Source organism: Rhinolophus sinicus, linkage group LG04 (assembly GCF_036562045.2).
Source record: "Rhinolophus sinicus isolate RSC01 linkage group LG04, ASM3656204v1, whole genome shotgun sequence".
Taxonomy (NCBI): Eukaryota; Metazoa; Chordata; class Mammalia; order Chiroptera; family Rhinolophidae; genus Rhinolophus; species Rhinolophus sinicus.
Genome location: NC_133754.1, coordinates 70,761,590 through 70,777,171, shown reverse-complemented (window position 1 = coordinate 70,777,171; position 15,582 = coordinate 70,761,590). Strand labels below are relative to the sequence as shown.

The following is a 15,582-nucleotide window of genomic DNA, read 5'->3' as shown; positions in this document are numbered from 1 at the left end:
CCAGTTTTGCATTTTGATGAATCCCTATCAGTGTTTTAATAAGACAGAAGGCAGAGTGTATCAGGTACCTGGGATCTGCTACCATCTTAACCCTGAAAATCTCTATTCTATTTGGCTGTCATTTTTTTATAGCATCATCTTGGGAATGATATACTAGACCTATTCCCTTTGTTAAAATGTGTATGTACAAGGTTTACATATATGGCATTTGCTTAATGTAAGAAAAAGCCTACTTAATTTTCAGGGGCCTTTTAAACTTTCTGCTTATATTTTAGATGTCTAGACTGGCTTTTAATGTTCTGCATTTCATATTTCTCATTGCTCCATAGCTTAATGCAACAACATTCTCTTTAGCCTATTAGCTATAGATAGGCAGTGTGCGTTACATAATATGCTCTCTCTCCTTGATGAAGTAACAGCTTTAATTGGTACCTAGTTTTTATAATTTTCTAACTTTCCATATTGAGCACTTATTAATTTTATGATCAGAAAGTAAATTTTAAAAGCAAAAGTTGAAATAGAAAAAGTCAAAGTATCATATTTCTAAGAATATTTGGAACAATCAGATCATAGAGAAATACATTCCAGGACTATACCTGGCCACATATATCTTTAAGACTCTAAGGTCTTATTAGGCCTTAGCTGTACTAATTAAAAGGAAAGTGAAAATTATGGGGGTTTCATGACCTTTAATCCATATTTAGTCAATATCTGTACAGAAAATAGTACGTATCACCTATGATTCATAGTGTTTAACTCTCAGATTTCTTAGAGATTTTAGCATCGGTATTTAACCACTGTTAGGAAATATATATCTCTCTCTATATATAAATATATATATATGTAAATATATATAACATACACACATATATACACATGCATATATGTATATATGTGTGAAATTTAAATTTATATTTTAAAATAATTTAGTCTTATTATCAACATAGTCTTCAAATGACTCAATCATGTTACAAGATACACCATTCTACCTTGACTATTTTCTCTTAGAATGTTACTTTTCCTCATTTATAAAATTTTATTCTATTTCACTGAATGAGCTAAATAGCCTCATTATAGTTAATTTCAAGTCCTACATGGGACTTTCTCTTTAATCTATCTATATCTATCTATCTATCATCTATCTATCTATCTATCTATCTATCTATCTATCTATCTATCTATCTATCTATCGTATTTAAAAAAATTACCAAAGAAGGATAGTACTACTTTTCAAGTTAATATCTTGAAATTTAAATATATGTGTGTGTGTGTGTGTGTGTGTGTGTGTGTGTGTATATATATATATATATACTAAAAACATACTAAAAAGAAAACTGTTTACTATTATCCTTGTACTAGACAATCATTTTAAGTACAAATTCTGAACCACTAACCATTTCATTAATAAAGCAAAGTTAATGTTCTATTTTGTTCCAGTAATATAAAAACACATTATTATGCAAACCAATTCATTAAAACAAAACTCAAATCACAAGTATGTTGACATTATGCATGTGAAAAAGCAGGAAGTTTTGCTAAAATGTTAAAAGGTAAAATAAGACAAGAGCTAGATACTAATGAGCAAGGTCCTCCTGCCCCTTTCCACAGTGCGGCACAGGCAGGTTGAAGGCCTTGTCTATGCTGCTTGGCAATTAATATGTCACAAAAACCTAAAATTGTATCCACATCTCTGGCCAAGAGAACACTCATGCAATCGTCTTTGTAACAGGAAGTTCCTGTATTTCCAAGACTTACAATTTCTTTTCTTCAATCTTTATACTTTATTCAAATATAAGAAAAAATATATTTTTATACAATATATGGGGCAGGGTGAAGAGTTTTGGACAAAAATTCATCTTTGAAATATCTTGGTTATAGGCTTAAATTTCATCCTTTCTCTAACTTTTGATTAAGATCTTGGAAAGCTAAAAGTTTTTCCCTTTTAAAATACAAAAAAATGTATTTTCTTAATGTGTTATCTGGGCCTTTGGAGTACCTTTTCCTAAAGGCCCTGGCAATCTCTATAGGCAAAAAAAGATTTATTCATTTGTGTGAAGAGTTGAAGGCAAGGGAATAATTTATTGCTAAATAACTACTTCAAATTAGTATTTTTTCTAATTTAATTTTGAATATTAAAGGCACTCAAATTACTCCTCTCTCTTTCATGACAGATTTAAAAAATATGTACACATGGCAAAAACCATGTTGGAATGGCTATGGCAGCTGACTATCCAGAGGCCAACGTAGTCTCCACACCCTTGCCATCTATAGGAAATATCTGAAAATGTTCACAAGAATATGAGACTAAATTGAAGTTTATGATTATTACGTAGTATCAATGACTATGACTGATAATTTGCAACTAGTCCCTGAAACCTGATTGGGCATTCGGGAACATGCAAAGAATAAAATTAATTAGATCCCTATATCACAGTTTTAAAAGAAGTTCAGAGAAAGTCACAATGTAGGAAGAAATAACTTGTTAGCTTTCTTTAATACTAAAAATATATGAAGTACTGTAAGCAATGAAGAAAAAACCTTATCAGCTTATATTATATACACTTACAACAGATAATTTGTAACATGGTTTGCCATGTGATAATTTTTTTCTGATCAGAACCACAGTTTTAAAAATTATTCTAGGTGTAATGCTGATATTGTGGTTATGATTTTTAAAGAAGACTTTATCTTTAAGGGTCACCTACTAAAATATTTATGTATGAAATGAAATGAAATGATATGGCACAATTATTTCAAAAGACACCAACAGCAGGTAAAGAGAACCGGGTGGGGAAATAGATAAGATTGGTCATGAGTTGGTAATTGATTAAGTTTGGTGATGGGTAATGAGGGACAGCATTACATTATTCTCTCAAAACCTGAATATTTTCCAAAAGCTTGAGGAAAAAGGAGCATATTTTCAAACAGTTATTAACCTTCACCAACCTAACACTAAGGCCTCATAGACAGCATTTTGCAAAGTTGATCTATTATAATATTCCCCACCCACCAAAAGGAAATGGAAGACAACAAATTAAATTATATATATTCAATAGTAGTTACTAATGTGAACTCTGCAAGTGATTTAACTACACATCAATTTCACTTTCAATTTTAAGGCAAACAGTTCCTAGCATTCTAATATAATGACTACCAGAGTTCTTAATAATTATGTTTTAATCTCTTCTGAAATAAATTAAATTTCCATTGGTGGGACACTGACTACAAACTATTTTATTTCCTCTTGTGGCATTACATATTATTGCCATAGCAGTATACAAAGTTGAAAAAATAGATTATGCATATAAATTTGAAGTGGTAGATACACTGATTTTTTAAATCAAAACTAAAGCAGTCCTCACCTTAAAAAATCAATATAGTGTACATGTGTAAATGAGGTAGTAAATGAAAAGAGAAAGAACATAGATTTACATATAAAATCCTTTCTTACTAAGTACTAAACAATTTCTGATTGCTATAGGAGCAGGATTAAATTTGAGAATATTGATGCTTAGGACATGTACCTACCACTTGTCCATTGTGTGGGTTCTTATGAGCATATGGAGGTCCACGGATATGATTCCACATCTGGCCAGAAGTCATAGCAAAGACTATACACTGAAAGACAGGGTACGATGTGTTTCCATTATAGTAATAATCTGGCTCATTTTGTTACTATTACAGTGTTTCCCCCAAAAGAAGACCTAATTGGAAAATAAGCCATAGCATGAGTTTTCAGGATGCTTGTAGTATAAAATAAGCCCTAATGCGTCTTTTGGAGCAAAAGTTAATATAAGACCTGGTCTTATTTTCAGAGAAATACAGTAGAGCTTATTTTATATTACGAGCATCCTGAAAAATCATGCTAGGTCTTATTTTCAGGGAAACACGGTATACAACTTATACTATTATACAAAATAGAAAGAAAAAAAAAAGAATACAATGTGATAACCTACCAGAGATACCATGGCCCAACCAGTCTTGTTATAGATGAATTCCAAGTTGTTCCTTCTTAAATAGAGCAAACCACCAACAAGTGACACTAACAGGGCCAAAGCAATGGTGCCAGAGTAGTTGGGTGGTCTGAAGACACGAATCTGCAAAAATGCAATGAAAATCTTTAAAGTAAAAGAAAAATATTATTTTTTCTCTTGACCATATTCTAAGTCCATCCAGTCTTCACCACAAATAATTTGCAAAGGTGCCTCCTTACTTTTCGTACCTGGTACTACCATTTCTTTCTCTTTAGAAGTCAAAAATACATGCCTTAAAACATAACGACTATGTAAAAAGACTCACTCTTCATTTCAGGTGAATACAGTTGAACATATGCAAAACCTACTTATATTCAACCCAGAGTTGTTCTTCATTAACCCATGGAAAATGGGATCATCTGGTAAAGAGTAAAGGTGAGATGGGGAAATATTATTTGTATTATTTCAAATTGGGACTTTTTAAAAAGGCATTTTAGAAATAGCTTTATTGAGATGTAAACCACATACCACACAATTCATCCAGAGTCAATTCAATGGTTTTTAGCATATTCACCAATATGTGCAAGCATCACCACAGTCAGTATCAGATAATTTGAATCACTTCAAAAGGAAGTGCTATGCCCTTTAGCATTCACTCCCTTATTCCTTTTATCTTCCAGCTCTAAGCAACCACTAACATACTCTCTGTCTCTATAGATTCCCCTATTCTGGACTTTTATATAATATGTAATCTTTTGTAACTGGCTTCTTTACATTAGCATAATGTTTTCAAGGTTCATCCTTGTTGTAGCATGTGTCAGTACTTCATTCCCTTTTGTGGCTGAATATTCCACTGTATGAATATACTACATTTTATTTATCCATTAATCAGCTGATGGTTATTTGGGTTGTTTCCACCTTATGGCTATTATGAATAATGCTGCTAAACACATTCTTATATAATTTTTTTGTGTGTGTGAGCATGTTTCTATTTCTCTCAGGTATAAATGTAGGAGTAGAACTGCTGAATCATATGGAAACTCTATGTTTAACAGTTTGAGAAACTGCAAAACTGTTTTCCAAAGTGGCTGCACCATTTTGCATTCCCAACAGTGGTGTGTGAGGGTGCCAATTTCTCCTTTTACTTGTTAACGTTTATTATCTCACTGATTTTAGCAAACTTAGTGACAGTGAAGTGGTTTCTCATTGTGGGTGCCATTTCTCTGCATTGCGCTGATGACTAATGATGTAGAGCATCTTTTCAGATACGTAAAGGACATTTGTATACTTTCTTTGCAGAAATGTCTATTCAAATTCTTTAGCCCTTTTTTAATTAAGTGGTCTTTTTATAATTGACTTGTAAGAGTCATATATACAGAGGGTGCCAAAAAAGTATACACATTTTAAGAAAGGAAAACAATTAAAATTGTAATACTCAATACATACCAGTAACAAAAGATGAATACAAGTCACGTTTGACTTCTGCAATACAAGAGGTGCTCAAAGTGGTTACCATCAGCGTCCAGACACTTCTGATTATGGTGAAGAACTACTGCTTGAGCAACATTCACCAAAGTGTCCACTATACATTTTTTGACACCCTCTATATATATACTAGAAGTTAAGTCCCTTACAAGAAAAACAATTTGCAAATATTTTCTCCCATTCTGTGGCTTGTCTTTTACTTCTTGATGGTGCACATTAAAGCATAAAGACTATTTTTTAAACATAGGCATAATTGGTATAAACTCATGATTTTCCAGTATGTACAGATATTAGTTCTAATAACACTTGACATTAAAAGAAACCAAGGATACAAAGAAAGATACTAATTGAGTGCTGGGTAGGTTTGATAGGTAGATAAAAGATGAGCCTGAAATAATAGATGAGTCAGAGATGATCCTATTCCCTGCTCTCAGATTTTACTACAAAACTACAATAATCAAAATAGTATGGTATTTGTAGGAAAACAGACACACAGACCAACGGAATACAATTGAGAATCCAGACCTAAACCTTCACATATACTGGCAACTACTTTCTGACAAAGGAACCAAAAACATACAAAGGAGAAAAGAAAGCCTCTTCAATAAATTGCATTGGAAAAATTAGAAAACCAAATGCTAAAGAATGAAACGAGGCTGCTGATACCATACACAAAAATTAATTCAAAATGGATTAAAGACTTAAATATAAGACCTGAAACAAAAATACAAAGAAGGAAAGATAGGTACTAAACTTATGGACCGTGGTCTCAGAGGGGTTTTTGTGAATTTGACTCCAAAGGCAAGGGAAGTAAAAGCAAAAATTAATGAATGAGGCTACATCGAACTAAGCATTTCTGCACAACAATAGAAACCATCAACAAAACAAAAAGACAACCAACCAAATGAAAGATACTTGCAATGATACCTCTGATAAGGGGCTAATGTCCAAACTATAAAGAACTCAACAATAAAACCAAACAATCCAATTAAAAAATGGACAGAGGACCTGAACAGACACTTTTCCCAAGAAGACAAATAGCCAATAGATATATAAAAAGATGCTCAACTTCACTGCCTATAAGGGAAATGCAAATCAAAACCACAATAAGATACCACCTCACACCTGTTAGAATGTCTATTATCAACAAGACAAGAAATAAGGGTTGGAGAGGATGTGGAGAAAAGGAACCCTTGTACACTGCTGGTGGGAATGTAAATTGGTGTAGTCTCTATGGAAAAAGTATAAAGGGTCTTCAGAAAATAGTGCTGCCATACAACCCAGCAATTCCTCTTTTGGGGATCTACCTAAAAAAAATTAAAATAAAACTTATTTGTAAAGATCTATGTACCGCTATGTTCATTGCAGCATTATTCACAATAGCCAAGATATGGAAACCACCTTCAGGCTATGACTGGATAAAGATGTGTTACATATACATATAGTGGAACACTACTCAGCCATAAAAATGATGAAATGTTGCCAACAACATGGGTGGACCTTGAGAGTATCGTGCTAAGTGAAATAAGTCAGATGGAGAAAGATAAGAACAATATAATTTCACAGATATGTGTGGGATATAAAACAAAAATCAACAAACTCACAGACAGTAATAGTGTATGATATTTACCAGAGGGGTGGAGGAAGGATGAAAAGGGTAATGGGAATCAAATATATGCTGACCAAAGAACATTAGACTTTGGGTGGTGAGCACAGAGTGTATTATACCATGAGGTATTAGGGAATTGTACACTTAAAACTTGTATGTTATTAACCAATGTTACCTGATAAATTTAATTTAAAAAATAAGGAATAAACTGATTTCCTCTTTAAAAAAAATTTCTATGGCTAAGAATTTAAATTATCCTCAGTTATATCCTTAACTTAAATGTTGTAACAAAGACATGACACATAGTGTGAGAATAGTTATACCAATTTACAGTCCCAAGAACAGTATATGAGAGTGGGGTTATCTCACATGGCTCATAAAAATTGGGTATTAATTCTGTTTTTATTTGCCCAAAAGATAGAAATTACACATCTTGCCTTTTCTTTAAAATGTCTTTGATTACTGATACCATTGAGCAATATGCAGTATATTTTTTAGCGCTGAATTTATTTTGTTCCTAACTCACATACTTTTTAATGGTTCTTAAAATGTCAATGAACCATTATTCTAAAAACCATTTTAAAACCATTTAAATTCACTTAAATCAAAGTTTAGCTTATACCTTTTTGCTATCAGATAGTTTTCTCTAAGCAAGGAGCTAATGCTCCACTGAGAAATTAAAAAAAAAAAAAAAGAAAGAAAAACAAATCCTGTGGCCTTAGTACAATGCTCTAACAATCTAAGCTAATTAGGCTGTTATTAAAACTGTGGGGGAGAAAACATACATGAACATCCGTTCTGTCAGCAATCCACTTTGCTAGTTGTTCAGCTGCAAATCCAATTCTTTGAAGGTCAAAAGTATCAGCTCTCTTGGGTCTGCCTTTTGGAGGAAAATGCATGAATGTAGGAGCAGAGTTCATATTGAGCTGTAAAACATGGACAGAAAATACTAAATATAGAATCATTACAGCAACCTTTCTATATCATTATTCTAACATTTCATGTTTTGTTTTGTTTTTTTCTGCATGAATTTTGGAAAGATAGCATTTATTATGAAAATTCAAGTGGCTTTTCAGAGCTTAATTACTATTTTTATTCACCTTAATGTACTATTGAATAAAAAGAAAACACAAATTTAGCTGTTTGATGAACCTTCACATTTAACATACATCATTGATATTCTCAGTTGTATCCTCTATATTTTATCAGTTTTTTCATGCTTTTTCTTTTTAGAATTCTATAGTAAGAGTAAAGAATGAAGTAATTAATTCAAAGTGCAAAATAGAAATACTGTAATTTTTCAGTTTCACTTCTTGTGGAATTACAGAAAAGACTTGCATCTGATGAAAATACAAATGTATTATAAAATTAACTTTAAATTATAAGTGGATTGACTTCTCTATTAATAAAATTAACTTTAAATTATAAGTGGATTGACTTCTCTATTAAAAATGTAAAGACTTTTAAAAACTATAAGAGAAGTCAACATTTTTGCTCTAAACAACTTGGCTTTACCAGACTGCAGGAGAAATCCATGATAGTCTTTTTCTGTTCAACTTCTCTATTAATACAACTGTCTTAAAATGGTTTATTATTTTCTAAAGACAATTTCCATTTGAAAAGTACACTGAATAGAATACTAGTCTTGAATAGATAGTACTTATTAGTAATATAATATCTAAAAACAAATATTAGGTTAATTTACATTGAGGAGTAACCTGCAAAAATACATACAGATTAAATTCTTGCTGCCCAGGAATTAGGAAAAATGTCTCAAATGAAAAGAGAAGAGATTTTTTGCCCTGATTTGTAATACAGTTCAGCATTTCCCATCAAAATCAATATCAAATCCAATAACACATACATTAGGTCAGATGACATCAAGGTAAAGACAAGAGCAGTACCAGCGGTGAGCTGGCATGTTATGGTCAGTTACTAATGTCTGTTAAATTGAACAAAACACACTTTCTTCCTTTGTGTTTTCTCCCCCTCCAGACTTTGTTCATGTGTGTTTCCCTGATGGATGCACAAGAGATGGCTACAGTCAACATGTAAATATAAGATTTCAAGGGGGGAAGTTCCTGCATTGGAACAATCAGAAACTCCATATGGAGGCTTAACATCCTAGAATATGAAGAGTTTAAAAGAAACCATATAATTCAAAGCTTTCATTTGAATTAAAATACACAGCTTCCCCAAGACTACAACAAAGTGGGGTAGAACACAGACCTAGTGTTCTAGTCCACAAACTCTGGACTAGAGTTTCTAGTCCAGAACTCATTCTAACACACCATATTCATGAACTCCTCGGCCTGCTGGCAGACACTTAGCCTCAGCCATCACACAGTGTCACATATAACGGAAGTCATTTTCCCAGTAAGTTCCCAACGACCCAGGAATTGCCCAATTTCTGCACTTGTTATTATTATATTCAGACACCACACTACTGCCGATGGTGCTTTAAAACATCAGTTTAAAAGTGTACTTCAACAAAATGTGATTCAATGGTGAATGAGAAAGAAAACATAGCATTAAGAATCTTTCAGTGGTTTTCAAGTAAAACAAAATATATTCTCTTCCATTTTTGTAGATTGCAATTCCCCATAAAAATCCTTAACTGTTATAACTTACACATATTTCTGCACTTAAAAATGAAAACTCTTATTGCTAAGCCAGGGGCTAGGTTTTAGATAAGACAAAGCAGTTCTATATTCGTAACTCTGCTGAATCAAAATTAGCCTGAGGAAATTTTTCAATTAAAAACAATCTTGACTTCAACTCTCAAACTTAAGAATGTTTAAAGCATATAAAAGATATATCAACTATTATAGCTAACACTATAGCTATACAGCTATACACTCTTAGCCTATAATCAGTACTCAGCACAAAGATAGTTACACTGTGCCTCACAGTTTTATTTAACCTGAATTACCTGCCAACATTTTAAGGAGAGATTTCATATAGAAATTTGTATTTGGATCTCTTCTTGTTGAAAAACAGAACTAGTTACACGTGGCCTGCGTTTCTTTAATGAAACTCGAGCAGAGCTGTATCGCTGTCACTGGGGTCAAGCTTGTCCTCTCTGCTTTGCTGCAGTTCCACCCACGCTATTCTTGTTCCTCAACAATCAGACCAAAGATCAGTTGCATGGTGTTTTGCTGATTTTCTTTCTCACAGTACTTAGGAGAAAAGTGAAATATGAGTGTTTCTATTAAAGATTTTTTTTAATAAAGACTAAGAAAGGCTTTGTTGTAATAAATATAGGAAAGAGCATATTCACTTGTACAAGTGAAGAACTAATGCGTTTAATATACAAAGATACAAAATTAATTCAACCTGCTTTCTTAGTTTAGTTTACAAGCCTGGTCAGGACAGACGTTAGTGCTTGAAGCCTCTGCTCTAGCGGTCAGATCGTGGACCTGGTGACTAGTTCCTAATGTGGCAGAGAGGACTCACTTCCATCTGCTGATCTTTGAGGCCAATTCTGAGACTCTACAGAGACCCGTAAATTACATGAAATAATATTTGGTTCTCACAGTACTGTAATTTTCTTTATAAAGGTATTTGAAATTACATATTTATGTATGAGTTTTTCTTTATTATATTAGCACTCAAGTCTGTAAGCTCCTCATCGGGAAAAACTATGTATGCCTTTTCTTGTCATCCATTGCTCCTACAAGAATAGGCACTCAATATTTGCTGTATAGATCAACAAAAAGAAACATCCCCAAAAGGCAAAAACAAACTTTATGGAGGAAGAAATACGTGAATAGTAATAGGAAAGACCAAGGGTAAAGGCTACTGAAGGCAAAAAAGAATTTATCTCATTCAACCAGAACTGGCAAAGATGAATAAATAATCAATCTGTAAGTAAATAAGCAAAAGATACTCACTAATGGCTCATTTACATTTAGTGAGCTAGATTTTTCACGGAACTAAATGCTTTTCCTTGACATGTGAAAGCATTATGCTAAAGGCTGTCACATGTGAGACAAGTAAAACAGACCAAGACACCCAAACTAATCAATGCCTGGTACTACAATAAGTTTCACATTTGAAAGGCAGTGATCAAGTATTGGTAAATATAAAAAATTAGTAACTACACAGTAACAGCATAAGAGCTAGATCTCTGGAAGCCAGACTACTGAGTTCAAATTTTAGCTCCATATTACACTAACTTGATAACTTTGAACAAGTGACTTAACCTTGTCATACCTTAGTTTCCTGATGTGTGAAATAGAGATAACAACAGTATCTTTCTCACTGGATGGCTGTGAAGCTAAATGAAGGAATACACATGAAGCACTTGAGAAAAAGTCCTTGGAACATAAGCCCTCGATGTTGGCAGTGATGATGACACAACCACGACAAAATTGATAAGCATTCTGACACTGCAATTCAATACCTTGCTCTATAGAAAAGACTGTGTAAATGACAATGTATTAATCTGCTACAGTTGCTGTAAGAGAATACCACAGACTGAGTGGCTTAAACAACAGAAACTTATTTTCTCAGTTCTGGAGGCTAAAAGTATAAGATCAAGGTTCCAGTAGGGTTTGTTTCTGATGAGACATCTCTTCCTGGTTTGAAGACGGTCACCTTCTCACTGTGTCTTCACTTGGCCTTTTCTCTGTGCACATATAGTCCTGCTGTCTCTTCCTAGACACCAGATCGAGGAAGTGGTGTCCTCCTTAGACACCAGTTTAAGGAGGTAATTAGGGTTCAGTGAGATCCTAGTGGATTAGGGCCCCATCCTTATAAGCTCATTTAACCTTAATTATCACCTTAAGGTGATATCTCCAAAAACAGTCACACTGGGATTTAGGGTTTCCACACATGAATTTTGGAGGGACACAATTCAGCCCACAACAGAGAACAAAGACTTTTAAATATTTAACACTTTTTATCTGTGTATATCATACAATTCTCTATATCTGCCACATTGGAAAAAAACGTTAAATAAAACTTACATTGAATTTTATGTAAAATTTCATAAATCTATGGATATACCATCTTAAATCACAATTAAGTATCAAAATGCATGTAAACTGCCACTGTATCCTGAAAAACCACACTTCCTCCACAAAAGTTAAAATGTGTTTTTGGTACTCACACACTAATGACCAACACTATTCAATGATAAAAATAACATCAGCCATAATTATTTTAATTATGTCACAGAATTTATTATAAGGACTATTGTATTTATCAACTTATGTATTTTTATCTGGCAAACAAGAATGTATCAACCAGAACCAACTCTATTAAATATATTAGCAAAATAAAATATAACTTTTACCTGTTGAAAAACATCTGTCCCCTCATCATAGTCCACCATACTGAAGAAGAGTTTGTTACAAAAAGCAGAAGAATAGCGCCAGGAGTTAGCCAGTATTTGATATTCTTCATTGGCTTGCCTGATAAGAATAATGGAGTACAGTAGACACATATCAGTATCCAAGCATTAACAAAGCTGTTAATAAAACAAGTAATTCTAGGGCAAAGATTGGCCACTTTTTGTATGGGATTCAAGCTAAGAATTGATCTTATATTTTGAAATGGTTGTAGAAAATAAAATAACTATTCCATGACATGAAAATTATATAAAATTCAAATTTTATTGTTCATATATAAAGGTTTACAGAGCCACACTGATTCATTTATATATTGTTTATGGTTGCTATTGCTCTATGTAAGGGCAGTTTTAATAATTGTGACTGAAATTGTATGGGCCAAAAGCCCACCCTGGCCCTTGAAATAAAAAGTTTGATCACTCTTATTCTAGAGGATAAAATCATTTTGTGCTCTTTCTCTCTCTATACACACACACACACACACACACATGCTGAAATCTTCCGATAGTTTTTAGTAAAAGACGTAGAGCAATTTTTAGTAAAAGACATAGAGCAATTTTTAAGAATATTTGCAATTCAATTTAATAATCATGAGGATGTTTAAAATTGTAAATACAGTTATACTGCACCTTTATATATTCCACTTAACTGTAAATTCATTTACAATCAAACCTAAAAGTAAGCAACATTTTCTGAGTAGCTAAGAGCATAGTTACTCCTATTTTGAATTTATTTCTATTGGATATTTTGTTGATTTCCCAGATGATAAAGCTCTATATTTAGGTGTAGGGATGGACTAGAAACAGAGAAATGGTGTTGCTAGAAGGATACAGACATAGTAATGAAAACAAAAAAAAATAAGTGATTGCAAAACATTAACAAAAAAAAGAGAACGCTATACAGTAGTTGATTACTCGCAGGAGTTTTGGGGAGTCCCTCTACCAAAACTGGAAGTAAAAAAAATAAAACGCTATAATCCCACAATAACAATAGGACTTAAAGTGGAGTCAGCATCAGATAAGAGATTTTAACAATATCTGGAAAACATAAAGCTAGTGGAAAAGTTCTGATGGAGGATAGTACAATATCAAAGGAGACTTCAGCCACCTCAAAAAGCTAGGAAAAATACTGGGTTAGAAGCCACAGACATGCTAAGTCTGAGATTTTATCTTGCTAACAAACTAGCCTGTTATTGTTTCATGGATGCTGGCAGAAGACATGAGATGGCTGAGTCAGAGACAAAGGATTGTATTACTTCATGTTTCTGCATCAATTCCCCGAGACCTCAGGTCTCACAGGATGACATAAAAGGTCCTCTGGGATGCCTGCACACACAACTGACTGTGTTACCAGAGAGGAATACTGAGTTTGAGGGACTTACTGTTTTTATAGTAAATGATAACAAGTTTGTGCTGTTTGGTGGGAGACATCTTTTTCCTTAAGTCTTGTCCCTGGACATACAACCCTTTGTATTCTTGGCAAACCCAGCAAGAAAAATGCAGGGATGCTCAGGGCCCATGGCAAACTGTGACTCCCAAAAGTATTCACACACACACACACACACACACACAAAATGTCATGTAAAAAGGAACACAGAAAATAAAAGACGGCACTTATAAATTTTAAATATGACTGTTTAAATTAAATACTGATTATTACAAAATAGAGTTAAATAAAATTCACAGACTAAAAAAAGACACAGATAGACTACATTGTGGGTAGGAGGGAGAAAGGTCCTAGAAATATAATCCAATAAATCCAACTTTCAAACAAGAGTCCCAGATAGAGAAGAGAGACAAAATGGAGGAAATATTTCTAGAGTCATAACACAATTCAAGATTAAATCTTCAAATTAAAATAATTTCCTAGGTTCTGAATAAGAGGAATAAGAAAAGTCCAATACCTAGACATATTGTGATATGTCAGAACATTATGGATAAAAGAAAGATACCAAAAGTTTTCAGAGGAAAAAAAAAAACACATAATAAGAGCAAACAATGAGAATGGGATTGGACTGGTTATTTCCAACACTAGATACTGGCAGATAATAAAACAATCCCTTCAGAGTTTTGAGGGCATGTTATTTTCAATCTAGAATTCTATATCAAGCCAAACAACTAAGTTTGAAATAAATATGGCTTCAGAAAAGAAACGTGAAATTACTTTAGTATATAATTGATAGAAAGGAAATATGTATAATAAAAAAAAGAAAGAGAAAACTTGAGACTACTACAGAAGCTCTATAAGAAAGGCAAAAGGGCAACTAGAAAAATGGTAAGGTAGGAAGGGTAGGAGGTGTATAAGAAAGCTATGATCCAGCTATGAATTACAAAATAGAGCAGGCATTTAATTGGACTTCAAGGTGAACAGAATAGATTCTAATCACTCATTGGAAAGAGTTGGAAGATAGCAAGACTAGTAAGGCATATCTGGTCCCATAACAAGAAAAACAACAACAAAATCAACATAAATGGCAAGGTATAAATAAGAAGCAAATTAAAATATATCATTATTTTGATTAATTGGTGATGAGAAAGATGATTTTGAACATTCTGAGTAGGACAGAGGTCATAAACAACAGCAATGTAGAAAAGGAACCATAATCGTAACATTCTACTTTTCCGTCGGTGCTATTTATGTAAAACTAATAATGTAAATGCTGTTTTTCATCTTTCAACTTTCTAAATCAAACTATAGACAGAGCACAGATGTAATTATGGTTACAGTATAGAATGCAAATGGTATCAACTATGACAATACAGAAGTACTGTGAAAGGATTTGGTGGGCAAAGGGAAGGAGAAGAGGTGATGGGGAAGTACTTGTTAATCTTTATGTTATAAATCAGGGGATCAAGAGATATCACCTACCTTTAATGGACAAGAAATAGAAGGATGCTATTAACTGTTAGAATAATAAAAGAAAAACGATAAGGGGTGAGTGAGATGAGTTAAATCCTCATTTATCATAGCAAGAAATGTAAAGATTGAGTCTTTGTATGAAATGAATAACATTTGGAGATATGAAAAAAAAAAAAATCACCAGAAGAAAACACAATGGAATAACCGTGAATACCTGTGGCCAAGTTTGCAAACAGGTGAGTCCAACGGCTAAGGATGGTAGTTGTTCATTTTAGCTCCCCCCCTCCCTTTTTATTAACAA

General features: G+C 33.1%; 1 protein-coding gene across 4 annotated transcripts in view; it reads right to left on the bottom strand.

The window, feature by feature from the left end:
* Nucleotides 1-15,582, bottom strand: part of TUSC3 (tumor suppressor candidate 3) — a 151,594-nt gene that overhangs the window by 72,856 nt on the left and 63,156 nt on the right. For 2 of the 4 annotated variants that reach the window (XM_019738006.2, XM_019738005.2), the window contains exons 3-6: nucleotides 12,368-12,485; nucleotides 7,854-7,994; nucleotides 3,957-4,097; nucleotides 3,529-3,618 (exon numbers count right to left, since the gene is read on the bottom strand). In XM_019738006.2, coding sequence (XP_019593565.1) covers nucleotides 3,529-3,618; nucleotides 3,957-4,097; nucleotides 7,854-7,994; nucleotides 12,368-12,485 — 490 coding nt within the window. The remainder of the gene's footprint in view (nucleotides 1-3,528; nucleotides 3,619-3,956; nucleotides 4,098-7,853; nucleotides 7,995-12,367; nucleotides 12,486-15,582) is intronic. The other 2 variants (XM_074329722.1, XM_019738007.2) reach the window with 1 other exon arrangement.